General features: G+C 40.1%; 1 protein-coding gene across 2 annotated transcripts; it reads right to left on the bottom strand.

The window, feature by feature from the left end:
* Positions 1–220: 220 nt before the first annotated feature.
* cdkn1a (cyclin-dependent kinase inhibitor 1A) lies at positions 221–17,345 on the bottom strand. 2 transcript variants are annotated; one of them, XM_051693961.1, is made up of 4 exons: positions 17,051–17,345; positions 6,696–6,732; positions 2,767–3,193; positions 221–2,682 (listed from the first exon to the last, which is right to left on the bottom strand). In XM_051693961.1, exons 2-4 carry the CDS (start codon positions 6,699–6,701, stop codon positions 2,627–2,629), a joined length of 489 nt encoding a protein of 162 aa, XP_051549921.1. In that variant the 5' UTR covers positions 6,702–6,732; positions 17,051–17,345; the 3' UTR covers positions 221–2,626. The 2 variants fall into 2 exon arrangements, with proteins under 2 accessions (XP_051549921.1, XP_051549922.1); XM_051693962.1 differs by lacking the exons at positions 6,696–6,732; positions 17,051–17,345 and adding an exon at positions 5,356–5,511.
* Positions 17,346–17,437: the final 92 nt, after the last annotated feature.

Raw genomic sequence — 17,437 nt, 5'->3', positions numbered from 1 at the left:
TATCTCACCGGTCTCTGTGACAGCTCGAGACTCTGTAAACAGCAAACAAAAATGACACTTTCTGCCTGTCAATCATTTTGCGCATTCTCATAGTATTGTAGTTGCAGCGAATTATTGAGTCTTAATGCCATTTTTATGCCATGTTGTTCATAACAGTTGCCAGTTAAGGGCGCTATTTTGCTGCTTTTGTTTTTAACAACCATTTCTGCATGATGTCGGTCTCTATAAGTGCTGGGTTTTGGAAAGAGGGGCATGGCTAATCCATGGCTCAGTCTTGTGGAAGTAGAATGGCTAAAATCATATACAGCACCTTGAAAGGAATATTTTGGGTTTAATGCAGCTTAAGCTCTATCAAACTTATCTGCGTCATACTGTCTTACAATAATTTTGACACATCTCTTAGTTTGTGTGTATGCACAAATGGGAAATCTGTTCACAGAAATATCCTTACAATGGAAGCCTCCCAGGCATGCACGCACAATGGCAAAATAAATATAATATATTCAACAGCAACACTGTTTTGAAAATGCGAGAATGGGGCATGAAGTACTTATCTGTAAAGCATAGGCTGTGTTTGGAAATTGAATACTAGCATACCACGATGGAATTTAAATGGAAAAATAAATAAATTATTACAAGTCCATAACAAATCAGTTTCTCTTCATATACAGCTTTATTTGAGGACAATTAAATGTAAATCAACAACACAACATTTATCTGGAAATAAATACAGAACATATTTTGATCTCTTTAACAATAACAGACCTGTGCAAGCTACACTATTCAAAATAACATGAGTGCAATTCTGAATTAACGGTGAATCTTGTGGATATTAACAGAATATTTACAGACAGATCGCAGGAATCTACGAGCATCAGGATACAAGAAACATCACAGAATGAGAACAGATTTTGGAATGAAAAATTCCATGAATATTAATATGACCATGAGCACTTGTCGTTTCTTAATTATCGAATGTTGAAAGTTTATCGTTAAAATCTGTGATTACATTTATTTTAAACATCCCGCTCAACGTTAATGGGATGTCACATTTTTTTATTCTCAGTGTTCATGTTCCATGACAAAAATAATAAAATCTGAGAGTGTTTGTAAATACGCTGTTGATGTGGGCCACATTCACGAAAACACAAGCTGAACAAATATTTTTGTAAGTTTGTAAAACATTATTACGCAAATGTTTTGCATATCAATGAATGCATCTTTGCACAAAAATAGTTTTACAAACAATTTACAAAGAAATTCTTGTGTTTCATGAATGAGGTCTAATGTTTGTAAATACACTGTAATTTTACACTGGAAAAATGTAATTGCAGCTCTGTTCAGAGAGCAACTGTATGAGAACAGATTGGCAGTTTAACTGAGGTTTAGGTTTATAGTAACTTTATTAAAGGTGCTGTAAGTGATATTAGCCGTTCTACTTCCACGAGACTGAGCTGTTGGATTAGCCACGCCCCCACTTTCCAAAACCCTGCCCTCTAAAGATAACAAATGAGCTTTATTGAGACCAACATCATGCAGAAACGGTTGTTAAAAACAACAGCAGCAAAATAGCGCCCTCAGCTGACAACTGTTATGAACAACATGGCATAAAAATGGCATTAAGCCTCAATAATTCACTGCAACTACAATACTATGAGAACGTGCAAAATGATTGACAGGTCGAAAGCGTCAGAGACCGCAGACACATTTTTGTTTACTGTTTAAAGTCTAGAGCTGTTACAGAGACCGGTGAGATATCTCACAACACTTATTTCATTAATATATTTCAGGGAGTCCGAAAATTTTTTGAACAACTTTCAATGAAAAAAATCGCTTACAGCACCTTTAAGGATCCATAAATAACTGCCAAAAGAAATTTAGCACCAAAGGTTGTTTAGAGTAAAAAAAAAATTAGCATGTTTTGTGCAATAAAGCAATACATTTGTGTATATATATATATATATATACACTGAAAAATCAATGTTATATCGGAAGTCGTATTGTTCTAGTGAATGAAACTCTGTCAAATAAACTGGTCTGTCTGACCAGTTTTTTCGTCATAATTTTGTGGTCTTTTTGACAGACCAATTCCGAAAGATTCAGTCATGGACGTTTTGCATCTTCCCAGAACCAGCATTTCTTAAACATAAATTTCTTGAAATGTTAACCGTCCACGTAAAAACATTTAACAGTAAGTGCTAAAAGAAGGAACGACAAAGACCCCATTTCCTATTCTATTACCAACCGAATAACCCAAACAGCATGATTGAAGGTAACACAAATAAAATAACACAAACTCTAAACAGAAAGGTATTTTTGGTCGCCACTTATTGTAGACAGTATTAATCAGGAACGACGCTGGTACTCTTGTACACTTTCAGTTCATGTAGTGAAGGATCTGTCCATGACACCAGCACAGATCAGACACCAGAACTGGGACAGAACTCCTGAAAATGGTTCAAATGATTGTTTTTAGTGATCTTCTTACGTAAAAACACACTGAAGGCAGGTAACGGTGTTGATGTAGTGTTTATATCAATACATGTTTCCTTATTCTTGTGATGAGGGTATGAGTCCAGGCATCACACACAGAGTTCCTGAGAGTGTGTGTTTGTGTGTGTTAGAGTTAATTTCCTGATTTGCGAGGTGTGGCCACCAGTCTCTTCTTTGCTTGGTAGAAATCTGTTTGGATAAGGGAGATACTGTGTAAGATACAACAACAACATTCCTATTATTAATTTTATGTGATCCCATCCCTCCGCTCACCTGTGATATTCATCTGTTTTCTTTTCAGCGCCGCGTTCTTCTCTGGCGTTTTCTCCACATCCTGCGGCACAGAAATGAACCGCTTTGGTGTTTTGGGGATGTTTTCTTTCCCGACGCCGGACGGCCCAGGCAGATTTTCACATGGCGATTCTCCGCACGGCCTCCACTGCGCCCCCTTCTGGCAGCTGCGGTAAAGTACAGGTACTCGAACTCCGGACACGCACTCCCACTGGAAGTCTCCGCCCTCTAGTGGCTTCTCTGATTTGAAATCGAAGCTCCAGCGGCGCATCGCATCTTCCAGGTCTTTGCGCAACGCGTCGCGATACTCCACCTGAAGCTGCTCGCGATCCACTGGACCGAAAAGATTTCGCCGCGTCGGGCCGTTGGCAAGAGCTCGGAGGATTCGTTTGTGAGATGACATGATCCACTGCAAAGACAGAAATAAAGAGACTTAAACATTTGAAACAATACCAGTCTTAAAAGTTTGTTAGTTAACAGTAGTGGCAGACTGAAATATCCGCCAGGCTAATAAATCAAATTATATTTGGCCATTCTGAGATTATCGACAACGGATGATAACAACAGCCTCGCAAATATACAAAAATATATTTTCAAATAATGTTTATTTTATTTTTTATTTTGAGTAGATATTGCCATTGGTTGATAAATAGGAGGGTTTTTAGCCGATTTTTTAATTTATTTATCTAATTTAAAACAAGTTTAAAATTCCCAGGTTTTTCGAGCAGATTCTGTAGTTTTTCTTTACGACAGTTCCAAGTTAAAACACCCTCGTCAACAGACAAACATTTGTTTTTATTTATTTATTTTTTAATGTAGACATCGGCATCAATATCAGACGCTTAAAGCCCATATTTATCATAAGACGACACCATCAAGTCCGAAAACTGGAATGAAAATTAAAACATCCAAAAATAATATCACCACAAAACAGCGTTCCCTATCGATTCAGTTCACTTGACATTGCCGTAAGCACTATGGGGAAGGGTTCAGCAAGGTCGTCTAGAAGGACTGCCCCCCCAGTGCTTACGACAATGACAATGTCTCGTTCCCTTCATCTCAGGGAACCGATCTGACGTGTGTAACCGGAGACGTTCCTACTCCAAATAAAATATCACAAATGTCTTCATGTTCTTTGTCTCTGACCTGTCTCCTCCTCTGTACAGTCATGACTGTCTGTCTCTCTGAGGCTGTGTGGAGCTTATAAAGGCTGTCGTGACTCATACACAGATGCATGTCTGGGCAGAACTGTATAAACGTGAGGACATGTTCCACTGACTCAAACTACAGCTGCAGTGTGAAGTCTGACCGGAAGAGAGCGCTGGAACAGACATTATTTAGCAGAGAGGGGCCACTTCTATTTAAATGAATGGGAGAAATTGGAACGCCCAAACAAGACGCTCTAGCGCACAACGGATGTAGAACAGAAGTCCCGCCTTACAGTTACAAGAGCCAATCACCTTTTAGATCGAGACATCGCCTGTCAATCAACTCGCTTACGCGCATGCGTATATATATACAAGACGGGAAAATTGCGTGTTTTAGCGTGAAGAAGTACAATTTATGATTCCAGTATTATCAAATTTTATTGCTGATTTGAAATATGTTCTTTGACTGTAATCTTGACCAACCATTTGAAGATTTTGGTCTTTCCCCATTCAAAAAGCTTGTCTATTTTTACAACATAAAAACATAAGTTTGCTTTCTGTATCTTTTCCATGTTTCCACGAAACATGTCATGTTGTGGGCTGAAAATCACACATATTTGTCAAAGCAGTCGCAGAGCCACAACAATGACAGGACAGATATGACATTACAAATAAAATAAGTCTTTGGGGTCTGGGTGTTAAACGGAATTACAACGAATAAAACTGCATTAAAATGTAACTTCTGTGAGCAATAATAAATATGTTTTATTTTGGCGCACAGTTTTAAATATATATATATATATTTTTATTTATTTTTTTATTATTTTTATTTTTTTTTAGGCATATTGTGATCTAGTATAAAACTTTTAGAAACGTGTAATCATGACGTAACATGTCACTGCTTTTTGTCAGTATAGTTCTGAGTTCGCATTGGTAACTGTGAAGGAGCATGAAGTTCATCACGAAAAAAATATTCAAGACGGTGGCGGGAAACCGGTATACTGTTTGATTGGTCAGGAGTGACACAGATACAACCCAGCCCCGCCCACTCTGCCTTCTGGGTCCACGTGAATCTGAATCTCGTGTATGCCGGTGGAAAACAGACATTACTCTATCATATCAGTTTACAATGACATTCAACGCACTATATAAAATAGTGGATGACAATTAAAACTGCAACACTGATCCATTCAACAACTTAAAAGAAGAAAACTTGAACATTTTGAAAAGTCTGAAAGTTCCTATATGATGTTTATTTTACTCGATCATCATCAGAAAGAAGCAAGACAGTTATACTTTAGTTTAATAATTGATTTGCATAACCCAAAATGAACATTAAGTGTTGTAATAAATAAAAAATAAATAAAAGAAAACTTAAGTTGTAAGCATGCAAATTGGATTAAAAAAGAAACATGCAACTTACATGTTTATAGCTTCCAAAGAGTGTTTTTTTGTTTTCCTTTTAAAAAGATATATTGCTCTTTGCAGAGAAAACTGTAGAAGTTAGCTTTATCCTTAATAAAATTATTGAGGTCAAAAACAAAGTTTGAGACTGCCTTCAGGTGAAAGTCTCGAGCAACTTAATCATGAACGAGAGTACAATATTTTCTGCTGCTGCTGCTGCGAGAGTTTATGAACTCCGGTGGGCGTGAACGTAAAGTGGGCGGGGTTTAGTGAGGACAGCACGTGTACTGTGACCCGTAAACACATGCCAACACGTGAGCGCGTGTTTATCTAGAGCACGAGCAGGGATGAGGAAATTCCAGTGGGTCTGCATCACAGAAGGGAACAGATCAGGCCCTCCAGAACTGAAGCGGGACCCGCCCAACACTATTTTTAGATTAGTTTGTTAATTACTTATTTCCGTTTTTAATATAATTAATATAATTGCTAGTCATGTCAAAACCTGTTCCCAGAGAGCATAGAACGTTACCATAACGTTAGTGTATGGTTCTCGTTAGGTTAAGCTTTTTCTCTCCAATTTGGAATTCCCAATGCGCTCTAAGTCCTCGTGGTGGTGTAGTGACTCGCCTCAATCCGGGTGGCGGAGAACGAATCTCAGTTGCCTCCGCATCTGAGACCGTCAATCCACGCATCTTATCACGTGGCTTGTTGAGCGTGTTACCACAGAGACGTAGCGCATGTGGAGGCTTCACGCTATTCTCCGCGACATCCACGCACAACTCACCACGCACCCCACCGAGAGCGAGAACCACATTATAGCGACCACGAGGAGGTTACCCCATGTGACTCTACCCTCCCTAGCAACCGGGCCAATTTGGTTGCTTAGGAGACCTGGCTGGAGTCACTCAGCATGCCCTGGATTCGAACTCATGAACTCCAGGTGTGGTAGTCACCGTCTTTATTCGCTGTGCTACCCAGGCCCCTTGGATACCAATTTTAAATTTTACAGAACGTTTTTTTTTTTTTTTTTAGGTTTTATTTAGTAAAACCAAAACATAACATTACCAGAACATCCCAGGAACCAAAAAATGTATGCTGTGTTTCAGCGAGTGTGTTCTCTATTAATAAAGTAACATTTTCTATGATTAATCGCGCTAAATCATGATGCATGGTACATTCAAACAAACATCAAAATATAATCATAAATGTATTTAATTTATATTTTGTCTCAAAGAACTTGCAAGATATTAGTTAGTCATCATTTATTTTAATTATTTTAATATAAGCATGTTCAAATGTTTAGTTTTTTGCTTTTTTGAGTTAGTTAGACACATTTTTACAGGTGCATCATTTACTCACCTTCATGTCATCCCAGATGTGTGTGACTTCCTTTCTTCTGCAGAACACAAATGAAGATATTTAGAAGAATATTTCAGCTCTGTAGGTCCATACAATGCAAGTGAATGGTGACCAGAAGCTCCAAAAGCACATAAAGGCAGCATAAAAGTAATCCATAAAACTCCAGTAGTTAAATCCATATCTTCAGAAGTGATAGAACAGGTGTGGGTGAGAAACAGATCAATATTTGTCATTTTTTTATTCATGCGTTAAATTTAATGACATATTAAGTATAATTATATAATTAAAGGGTAGTATTTGCCCCCTGGAATTGATGGCATTCAGGTGCATTTTTTACTCTATGTGAGATTATGCTGTATCACCATCATAATAGATCTTAATGCAATCATTGTTTTAGGTTTTGGAGTGGTTTAGTTAGTGTTTTCAGAACTTATTTCACAAAAAAATCACTTCACATCATTTCTACATTCATCAACACAGATATCTAGTGTCTGCACTAACTCCAAGACTACACATTTTGTATGTCTCCCTTTTCTGACACACCTAATTCAGGTCTTGAGTACTTTACTAAAGAGCTGATGAGTTAAATCATGCATTTGATTAGGGAGATATCCAAAATGTATAGTGTTGGAGGGGATGTTGGATAGGTTTGGGAAGCAAATATCAATGTTGGTTAACAGATAAATAAAAAAAAAAAGCCAGAAGAATTTACTACAGGTGCATTTTTGCCCTTTTTTTTAACTTACGGTGGCACAAATTATTTTTAATTTGTTGTTTTTATTTCCTGCATATATAACAATGTAATCAACATCTAATATAATCATACTGACTATACTAAGTCTCCTAAAATGACTCGCCGTAATTAATCGCCGTGTCCTCTAATAACCGAATATTATAGACACACATGCACGCTGAAATTTGAGCATGCCCCGCCCACCGCACGTGCTCACGTGTTTTTATCAGTGGAAACTGTGAATATCACCACTCCTTTATGTACATGGACTCTTAGTTTAACCCCTTCATGGACCTTTTATGGTGTAGTTGTTCCCCACACTACAATTCCCAGCAAGCACCATCATCATTAGTTTCACCTGTTCTCCATCAGTGTTTACAACTCTTCCTTGTTGTGTTAATTCCCATGCCTGTATATATTTCCTCGTGTTTCCTCACTCGTTGTCTAGTCTCGTCCATTGTAGCATTGAGCTAAGTAGTTCCTTTGTTCATCAAGCCTTGTGTTATTTGTATATTCATTTTCTTCTTTTTCTTCTTCATTAAATACTGCATATGGGTTCACTAACTTCTCTCTCTCCTTGTTCATTGCTGACAGACTAGACCTGCAAAAATGAACCCAGCAGGACCCAATTACCTGCAACAACACCACGATGCTTACAAGCAAGTTATGCAGCCTTTGCGGTTGTCGTTCAACATGCACTGGATCCCACAGTGAGAGTTCCTGTTATCACCTCTCCATCATCTGTCAGTGCTACCAGAACTACAGTGGCCTACTCCGTTAACAACTCTCCTGACCCTCTGGTTCAACTTCCTCGCAATCCACTGGCCACTCCGATTTTTCCGGTTCCACCAAGGAGTGCCATGGATTCCTCCAGTTCCAGAGTTCTCCACACAGTTTTCCCACTGAGCGAGCGATGATCGCTTATATCTTATCCCGTTTGACCAGAGATGCCTTGAAGTGGGGGTCTGCGATCTGGTGGCAAGGAGGTAAAGTAACTCAGTCCTTTGATGCCTTCATCACCCACCTTTGGGAGGTCTTCGAGCTACTAATGTGGTCCTATGACGCTGCAGTTCCTTTGGAGGGGTTCTACGAGCCAATGCCCACGGCCACCATGGTCAACAAACCCACGGCCACCACGGTCAACGAGGCCACACCCACGCCTGCCACAGTCAACGACCCAGTTCCTGAAGCCTCATCCGTCCCAAAGCCAGCTTTCACGCCAGCTCCAGCCCTAGAGGAATTTTCGGTGGGGGGGGGGCTACTATGGTTCCAGTGGTCTCCGAGCTCCCTTCAATGGAGACCACTTTCTCCCCAGCCTCGGTGGTCCTGGAGATCTCCTTCATTGAGCCTCCCACATCTGTGCTCATGGCTGTCCGGAAGAGGAGAAGAAGGGCTCCTACTCCCCAGTCGCTGCCAGTGCTCACGACCACGGAGGTCGTTCCCCTATCACTGCCTGTGCTCACGACCACGAAGGTTGTTCCCCTGTCACTGCCAGTTCCCAAGGCCACGGAGGCCATTTCCCAGTCACTGCCAGTGCTCCTGACCACGGCGGCTCTGCCCTCTGAGTCTTCCGCGGCTCTCCCAGAGACAACGATTCCACCTTCAGCTCCTCCTCCTGAATCTCAAATCCCTGATCCTCCAGTGGTTCCGCCCACTCTGGCTCCTCCTCCTGGAACTCAAATCTCTACTACCCCTGCGGCTCTACCCGCTCCACCTCCGGCTCTTCCTCCTGAGTTGCCTTCCTGGAGCCACCTCCCAAACCTCCGGACCCCACTCCCTTCCGGAAGGCTCCTCCTGATCATCCGCCAACTCCTCCTTGGCCTCATAATCATCCTTCAGATCCTTCCTGGTCTGCTTGTCCCTGCCTTCCCTTCCATCCATCATTGGGCACCAAGAGTCACCCTTTAAGGGTGGGTTCCATCACATCCCTTCATGTCACCACTCCTTCACGTTCATGGACTCTTAGTTTAACCCATTCATGTACCTTTTATGTTGTAGTTGTTCTCCAATGCCTGTTAATATTCCCTCATGTTTCCTCACTCATTGTCTAGTCTCGTCCATTGTAGCATTGAGCTATGCAGTTCCTTTGTTCATCAAGCCTTCTGTTATTTGTATATTCATCTTCTTTCTTCTCGGTCATTAATAAACAATCAAACTAATAACAAACATAATGATGTTTACAGCCAAAGATACATCATGCAAACATCAACTTTTATATAAGCCAGTAGCGTGTTTAAGATGTTGTAAATCGATGACAGAAGTAAGAGTTTTGAAGTTTAGAGTAAAATAACTAATTCATTAGAAAACGACACATTAATTTACATACTAAACAGTTTAAGAGTATAATAACTGCACATTTAAAAGATTAAATGCAGTAAGTTTTATTATAAGTGACAACTTCTACAAAATAATAATACAGTAATACCATGTTCTTAAACGTACCATGTTTTTAAAATGTACCATGTTATAACCATGATTTTTGGACATGACACCAGACTAGTAAATCTTAATTTACTAACTATATTTGAGTAGCATGTAAATACAATGGTAGGCTACATGAATATGGTAATTACTATGGTATTGCCATCTGATTCCATCATTTTATTTTGTACACATGGACATTTGGAACTACTGTTTTGCATAATTACACATTGATTTACTCATTCATATGTTAAATCTGATAATATTTAAAACATAATTTAGAAACATTTTGATTGACAATAACGGCCCTATATCCAAAAAATCATTAAATTCAACGAAGTTCTTTGCTTCAGTAACTAGATTAAATTAGTGCAGCTTTCCCACGCCAATTACAGGCTTTTCGAACATTAGGAAAAGCCCATCATGCGTGTAAATTGATATTTAATTAATGATTGGTGTTCATTAGTGTGTTCTGTGTTCTGTGGTTTGGCGGGAGTCAGACACAATAGAATGGTTTCATAACATTCCTCAGCACGTGGAAGTAGTAAAATCCACGAGTCACTCCACGCAGCAGACGGGTTTGGAGGCGGTGACTCATCAGTGACGTCACGGAGTGTTTAGTAATGCGAGAGAAAGCGCGGGTGATTTTGAGCATCAGAGTGAACAGACACGTGGAATTCATTCATTTAAAATGACTATATTACCATCTAATTCTTTACTGTATTATTGAATGTACGTTTTCCACCAAGAAACACAGATGTTCTTAAAGACACAGCAACCTCTAGACTGGGTAAAGATGTTTTCTAATAACTCATTTTTTTATTAGAGCACATTAATTGAGAATACATGGAATATTTGTACTTTTACAAATATTCACCTTTATACATTTATATACAGTACATTTTAAACCAAAATCTTGACTTATCTACTGTAGTGTAATGACCGTTCAACAACACTGTTGATCTAAGGACACTTTTTGTCAGGTTTTGTAATTATTCAGTATTCTGGAGTGAATCTGAATTTAAGTTGTAGTATCAGTCATCGTCTCAGTAGAATGAACGATCCATCATCGCCCACTTTACTGAGGAAGTGTGTGTAATAGTTCACACACTCGTAGGGGTGAACCATCCACACTTTTGTCAGCAGATTTTTTTCTATATATTTTCAAAGTGAATGGTGACTGAGACTGTCAGTCTCTAACATTCTGTCTAACATATTTTGTGTTCCACAGAACACAAAGGGTCACACTGGTTTGGAACAACATGAGGGTTGGGAAATGATGACAGAATATTAAATTATGGCTGAGCTATCACTTTAAAGGGATAGTTCACCCAAAAAGTAAAATTCTCACATCATTTACTCACCCTCATGCCATCCCAGATGTGTATGACTTCCTTTCTTCTGCAGAACACAAATGAAGATTTTTAGAAGAATATTTCAGCTCTGTAGGTCCATACAATGCAAGTAAATGGTGACCAGAACTTTGAAGCTCCAAAAAGAACATAAAGGCAGCATAACAGTAATCCATAAGACTCCAGTAGTTTAATCCATATCTTCAGAAGTGATAGAACAGGCTGGTTCATCCCAGAGCCAGCGTTTGAAGCCTCGTCCATCCCAGAGCCAGCTTTCATGTCAGCTCCAACCCTAGAGGAATTTTCGGGAGGGGGGGGGGGTTCTACTCTGGTTCCAGTGGTCTCCGAGCTCCCTTCAATGGAGATCACTTTCTCCCCAGCCTCAGTGGTCCTGGAGATCTCCTTCATCGAGCCTCCCACATCTGTGATCACGGCCGTCTGGAAGAGGAGAAGGGCTCCTACTCCCCAGTCGCTGCCTGTGCTCACGACCATGGAAGTCGTTCCCCTATCACTGCCTATGCTCACGACCACGGAGGTCGTTCCCCTGTCACTGCCAGTGCCCAAGGCCACGGAGGTCGTTCCCCTGTCACTGCCAGTGCCCAAGGCCTCAGAGGTCATTCCCCTGTCACTGCCAGTGCCCAAGGCCACGGAGGTCGTTCCCAGGTCACTGCCAGTGCCCAAGGCCATGGAGGTTGTTCCCCTGTCACTGCCAGTGCCCAAGGCCACGGAGGTCGTTTCCCTGTCACTGCCAGTGCCCAAGGCCATGGAGGCCATTTCCCAGTTGCTGCCAGTGCTCCTGACCATGGCGGCTCCGCCCTCTGAGTCTTCCGCGACTCCTCCAGCAATTCTGTCCGCTCTCCTAGAGATGACGACTCCACCTCTGGCTCCTTCTCCTGAATCTCAAATCTCTGCTCCTCCTGCAGCTCTACCCGCTCCACCTCCGGCTCCTCCTCCTGAGACTCAACTCCCCGAACCAACTGTGGCTCCGCCCCCTGACTCCCTGCCAGTTCCATCCTGGTGTCCTGATCCTCCACCAGTTGCCTTCCTGGAGCCACCTCCCAAACCTCCGGACCCCACTCCCTTCTGGGAGGCTCCTCTCTGGCCTCCTGATCATTCACCAACTCATCCTTGGCCTCATAATCATCCTCCAGATCCTTCCTGGTCTGCTTGGTCCTGCCCTCCTTTCCATCCATCATTGGGCACCAAGAGTCGCCCTTTAAGGGTGGGTTCCGTCACATCCCTTCATGTCACCACTCCTTCATGTTCATGGACTCTTAGTTTAACCCCTTCATGGACCTTTTATGGTGTAGTTGTTCCCCACACTACAATTCCCAGCAAGCACCATCATCATTAGTTTCACCTGTTCTCCATCAGTGTTTACAACTCTTCCTTGTGGTGTTAATTCCCATGCCTGTATATATTCCCTCATATTTCCTCACTCATTATCTAGTTTCGTCCATTGTAGCATTGAGCTATGTAGTTCCTTTGTTCATCAAGCCTTGTGTTATTTGTATATTCATCTTCTTTGTTCTCGGTCACTAATAAACAATCAAACTAATAACAAACATGATGTTTACAGCCAAAGATACATCATGCAAACATCAACTTTTATATAAGCCAGTAGCGTGTTTTTTTGTCTTTCTTTCTTTTTCTCCCAATTTGGAATCCCCAATTCCCAATATGCTTTTAAGTCCTCGTGGTCGCGTAGTGATTCGCCTCAATCTGGGTGGCGGAGGATGAATCTCAGCTGCCTCCGTGTTTGAGACCGTCAACCCGCACATCTTATCACGTGGCTTGTTGAGCACGTTGCCATGGAAACATAGTGTGTGTGGAGGCTTCACGCCATTAACCGCGGCAACCACGCCCAACTCACCACGCGCTCCACCGAGAACAAACCACATTATAGCGATCACAAGGAGGTTACCCCATGTGACTCTACCCTCCCTAGCAACCAGGCCAATTTGGTTGCTTAGGAGACCTGGCTGGAGTCACTCAGCACGCCCTGGGCTTCGAACTAGCGACTCCAGAGGGCCAGTAGCCTGTTTAAGATGTTGTAAATCGATGACAGAAGCAAGAGTTTTAAAGTTTAGAGTAAAATAACTAATTCATTAGAAAACGACACATTAATTTACATACTAAACAGTTTAAGAGTATATAACTGCACATTTAAAAGATTAAATGCAGTAAGTTTTATTATAAGTGACAACTTCTACAAAATAATAATATAGTAATAGCATGTTCTTAAACGTACCATGTTATAACCATGATTTTTGGACATGACACCAGACTAGTAAATCTTAATTTACTAACTATATTTGAGTAACATGTAAATACAATGGTAGGCTACATGAATATGGTAATTACTATGGTATTACCATCTGATTCCATCATTTTATTTTGTACACGTAGAAATTTGGAACTACTGACTGATTTACTCATTCATATGTTAAATCTGATAATATTTAAAACATTATTTAGAAACATTTTGATTGACAATAACGGCCCTATATCCAAAAAAATCATTAAATTCAACGAAGTTCTTTGCTTCAGTAACTAGATTAAATTAGTGCAGCTTTCCCACGCCAATTACAGGCTTTTCGAACATTAGGAAAAGCCCATCATGCGTGTAAATTGATATTTAATTAATGATTGGTGTTCATTAGTGTGTTCTGTGTTCTGTGGTTTGGCGGGAGTCAGACACAATAGAATGGTTTCATAACATTCCTCAGCACGTGGAAGTAGTAAAATCCACGAGTCACTCCACGCAGCAGACGGGTTTGGAGGCGGTGACTCATCAGTGACGTCACGGAGTGTTTAGTAATGCGAGAGAAAGCGCGGGTGATTTTGAGCATCAGAGTGAACAGACACGTGGAATTCATTCATTTAAAATTATCTATATTACCATCTAATTCTTTACTGTATTATTGAATGTACGTTTTCCCCAAGAAACACAGATGTTCTTAAAGACACAGCAACCTCTAGACTGGGTAAAGATGTTTTCTAATAACTCATTTTTTTATTAGAGCATATTAATTGAGAATACATGGAATATTTGTACTTTTACAAATATTCACCTTTATACATTTATATACAGTACATTTTAAACCAAAATCTTGACTTATCTACTGTAGTGTAATGACCGTTCAACAACACTGTTGATCTAAGGACACTTTTTGTCAGGTTTTGTAATTATTCAGTATTCTGGAGTGAATCTGAATTTAAGTTGTAGTATCAGTCATCCTCTCAGTAGAATGAACGATCCATCATCGCCCACTTTGAGGAAGTGTGTGTAATAGTTCACACACTCGTAGGGGTGAACCATCCACACTTTTGTCAGCAGATTACATAACATTTGACATGCAGGCAGGGCATTGGGCAAAAAAAGGAGAGGATTTCAAAGACTTTGACAGTCACCACCCTGAAGTAAAGATTATGTAATAGTATCTTGGGGTGTGTTTTTATGGTGACCTTAGAAACCAGGTGGTTAAGGTATGACTGAATATCTGTGCAAATTTGAGCATTAGTTGGCTTAAAGCTGCTTTAAGCGTTTTTATTTTTATTTTTTTTAATGGAAAGGTACGCAAAAAATGTTCCTACTCCCTGAAAGATATTACTGAAATAAGTGTCGTGAGATATCTCACCGGTCTCTGTGACAGCTCTAGACTCTGTAAACAGCAAACAAGTGTCCATGGACAATGACACTTTCGACCTGTCAATCATTTTGTGTGTTCTCATAGTATTGTAGTTGCAGCGAATTATTGAGTCTTAATGCCATTTTTGTGCCATGTTGTTTATAACAGTTGTCAGTTGAGGGCGCTATTTTGCTGCTGTTGTTTTTTAAACACCATTTCTGCTCAATATCGGTCTCAGTATAGCTAATTTGGTATCTTTAGGGGGTGGGGTTTTGGAAAGACGGGGCATGGCTAATTCCACGGCTCAGTCTCATGGAAGTAGAACGGCTAAAATCGCTTACAGCTCCTTTTAGGCTCGGATATACTACGTAATTCTGCGTTCCTTATCCGATCTAGAGTTCAGGCAAACTAGCCGCAAATTTGTCTCACTCGTTATTTTCACATGCAAATGAACTTGTGATTCACAGCATATATTTGCCAAAATTTGCAGCTCTTCACCGGTAGTGGTGAACCTGCAGCAAACCGTTGGCAACAATGGACAGATCGCCACAAGTTTGCCGTGAAATTAATCAGTGGCAAATTTGCAATGAACTCTTGATTTTTGTAATGGCGGCCCTGGTTGCTTTTCAAAGTATACTCTTTTGACAGCGAGTGAATTCGAACATGTTCAATGCATTTGCACTACGACTGCTTTGTGATACACTTTTAGTACAGTCAATGAGAAAATCTGAGCAGACTGCACTACTGACAAAATTTGCATCACACATACTGTTCACGGTGTGATCGAGAAGAATATAGCTGCAGGCAGAGCTCCAAACCACCAGCAAAGATGGAGAGAGCCCCTAACCTAACCCTTTCCCTAACCGTGAGTGGAAGTGACGCCCCCTTTTGGAGATCTCCGGCCTGCAGCTATACCTACTTGGAGCAATTAGCCACACAGACAACTACAGTATACTTTAGCCTTAAGTGATGAATCAACCCTTGAGGGATTTGAACCTACAACCTTTAGGTTATCAGCCCAGATCTAATTGACAAAATATTCACACTGCTCTTTTTCTTTATCATGAAAGTGCCCAGATTGCACACGTACATCTCTGAGATGTCTGTTTTAGATGTTTTTCATCTGGAAAGCATCACAATCTAAATTAAAATCTGCTAAACATCTTAAAGATCAGATTTACAAATGTTCTAAATCATAAACGTTTCAAAGATATCTGCTGAAGGTCTTCTTGACATCCAAGACATAACTATTGACATACATCTTATAGATGCATTGCAGATGGTCAAACAACTTTAAAAATACGTCTTCCAGATGTCAGCGCACATCAAATGGAGATCTGGGTGATGTACTTGTGCTATCAGGGTTCTCACTTTTTGTGACCAATTTAATAACATTTCCAGTAATTTGTGATCACTGAATAAGGATTTTCAAAAACCATTTTGACAGACCGATTTGCTAATGAATCGTTTCAACCGACTTTAACCAGTTCATATAAAGATAAAATAGTGCCTAAATTATTTGCATCCCCAGAGTAAGATTTGTGAAAGTGTAAATCAAATTGCATGCACACAGATCATTTTGTAAATCAAGTTGCAAGCGTAAGAAAAATATTGCAAATAATTTAATGCTTTGCATAAGTGAAATTCATGTTTTGTGATTCTGTAACTTGCTAAAGTAAATCTATATTCTTCTGACTTCCTTTTCACGTTTACACTTTTGGCACTGTTTTTGCATCTAAAATATTGCAAACATGTAATCAGCGATATGAGAGCAAAAAAAGGGTGTCATGAAGAAAGAAACTAATTGAATGAGTAGAATCAGTCTGTATGTGTACAACTACTGCAAACGTGTAAGTGCAGGGAGGAAGGCAGGTCTACCTGCTTCTTGTAACCAATCAATGGTTTTCCAGGACCATTTTACTCTGACCTGATTGGTTTAATAACATGACATACAGCTTCTTCAAATGACCCCCCATCCCCCCTAGAAGCTATGCCCCTGGTGAATACTACTGTACATAAACATGTATAGAAACATTAGCGACAGACATGTAGTACTGCAGATACTTTGGCGACCTGAAACTGTTTGACCATGCCGCTACAGTTGGGTTAATCTGAACTACATGAGGTGTAGTGTCAGTAAAATATAAATGGAAGTATGACAGTACCACAATCATTTTGAAAAGTGACTTATATTCAATGAATTCTAAGGTGACTTACAATTGCAGGGACAAGCTCCTGGTGTCACTTGAGGTACGAGTGTTGACCACTGGTGCTCTTGGATCAACTGTTGAAGGATCCAAATTATTTCAGCAAAAAACGGCAGGCAGTCCCAACAAATACAAATTTCCATTGGAGGATTAACATGAATATATACAATCAATATACAGTAGCAGTTGACACGCAGTTCTCTTAATCTTGTAATTACATTTCCCGTTTTAATTAGCTAATATTCAAGAGACATGGAAAAATATAACTTGACACCACTGAAAATGGTCATTGAAAATGTTTAAAAACTTAAGGAGACTTCTCCTTAAACATTCATATAAATTTACCCAATTTTGATTTTGGAAAGTTAGTCAACTACGCAAATACAAAATACACAAG

Source organism: Myxocyprinus asiaticus, chromosome 49 (genome assembly GCF_019703515.2).
Source record: "Myxocyprinus asiaticus isolate MX2 ecotype Aquarium Trade chromosome 49, UBuf_Myxa_2, whole genome shotgun sequence".
Lineage (NCBI taxonomy): Eukaryota > Metazoa > Chordata > Actinopteri > Cypriniformes > Catostomidae > Myxocyprinus > Myxocyprinus asiaticus.
The sequence above is the reverse complement of the archived record's forward strand: the minus strand, read 5'-3'. Positions and strand labels throughout refer to the sequence as shown.

What these genes read in the sequence shown, in the direction of transcription:
- cdkn1a (XM_051693961.1), bottom strand. An exon ending in AAAACAGATGAATATCACAG is followed by an intron (nt 2,683 to 2,766) that starts GTGAGCGGAGGG and finishes TTATCCAAACAG; the next exon opens with ATTTCTACCAAGCAAAGAAG.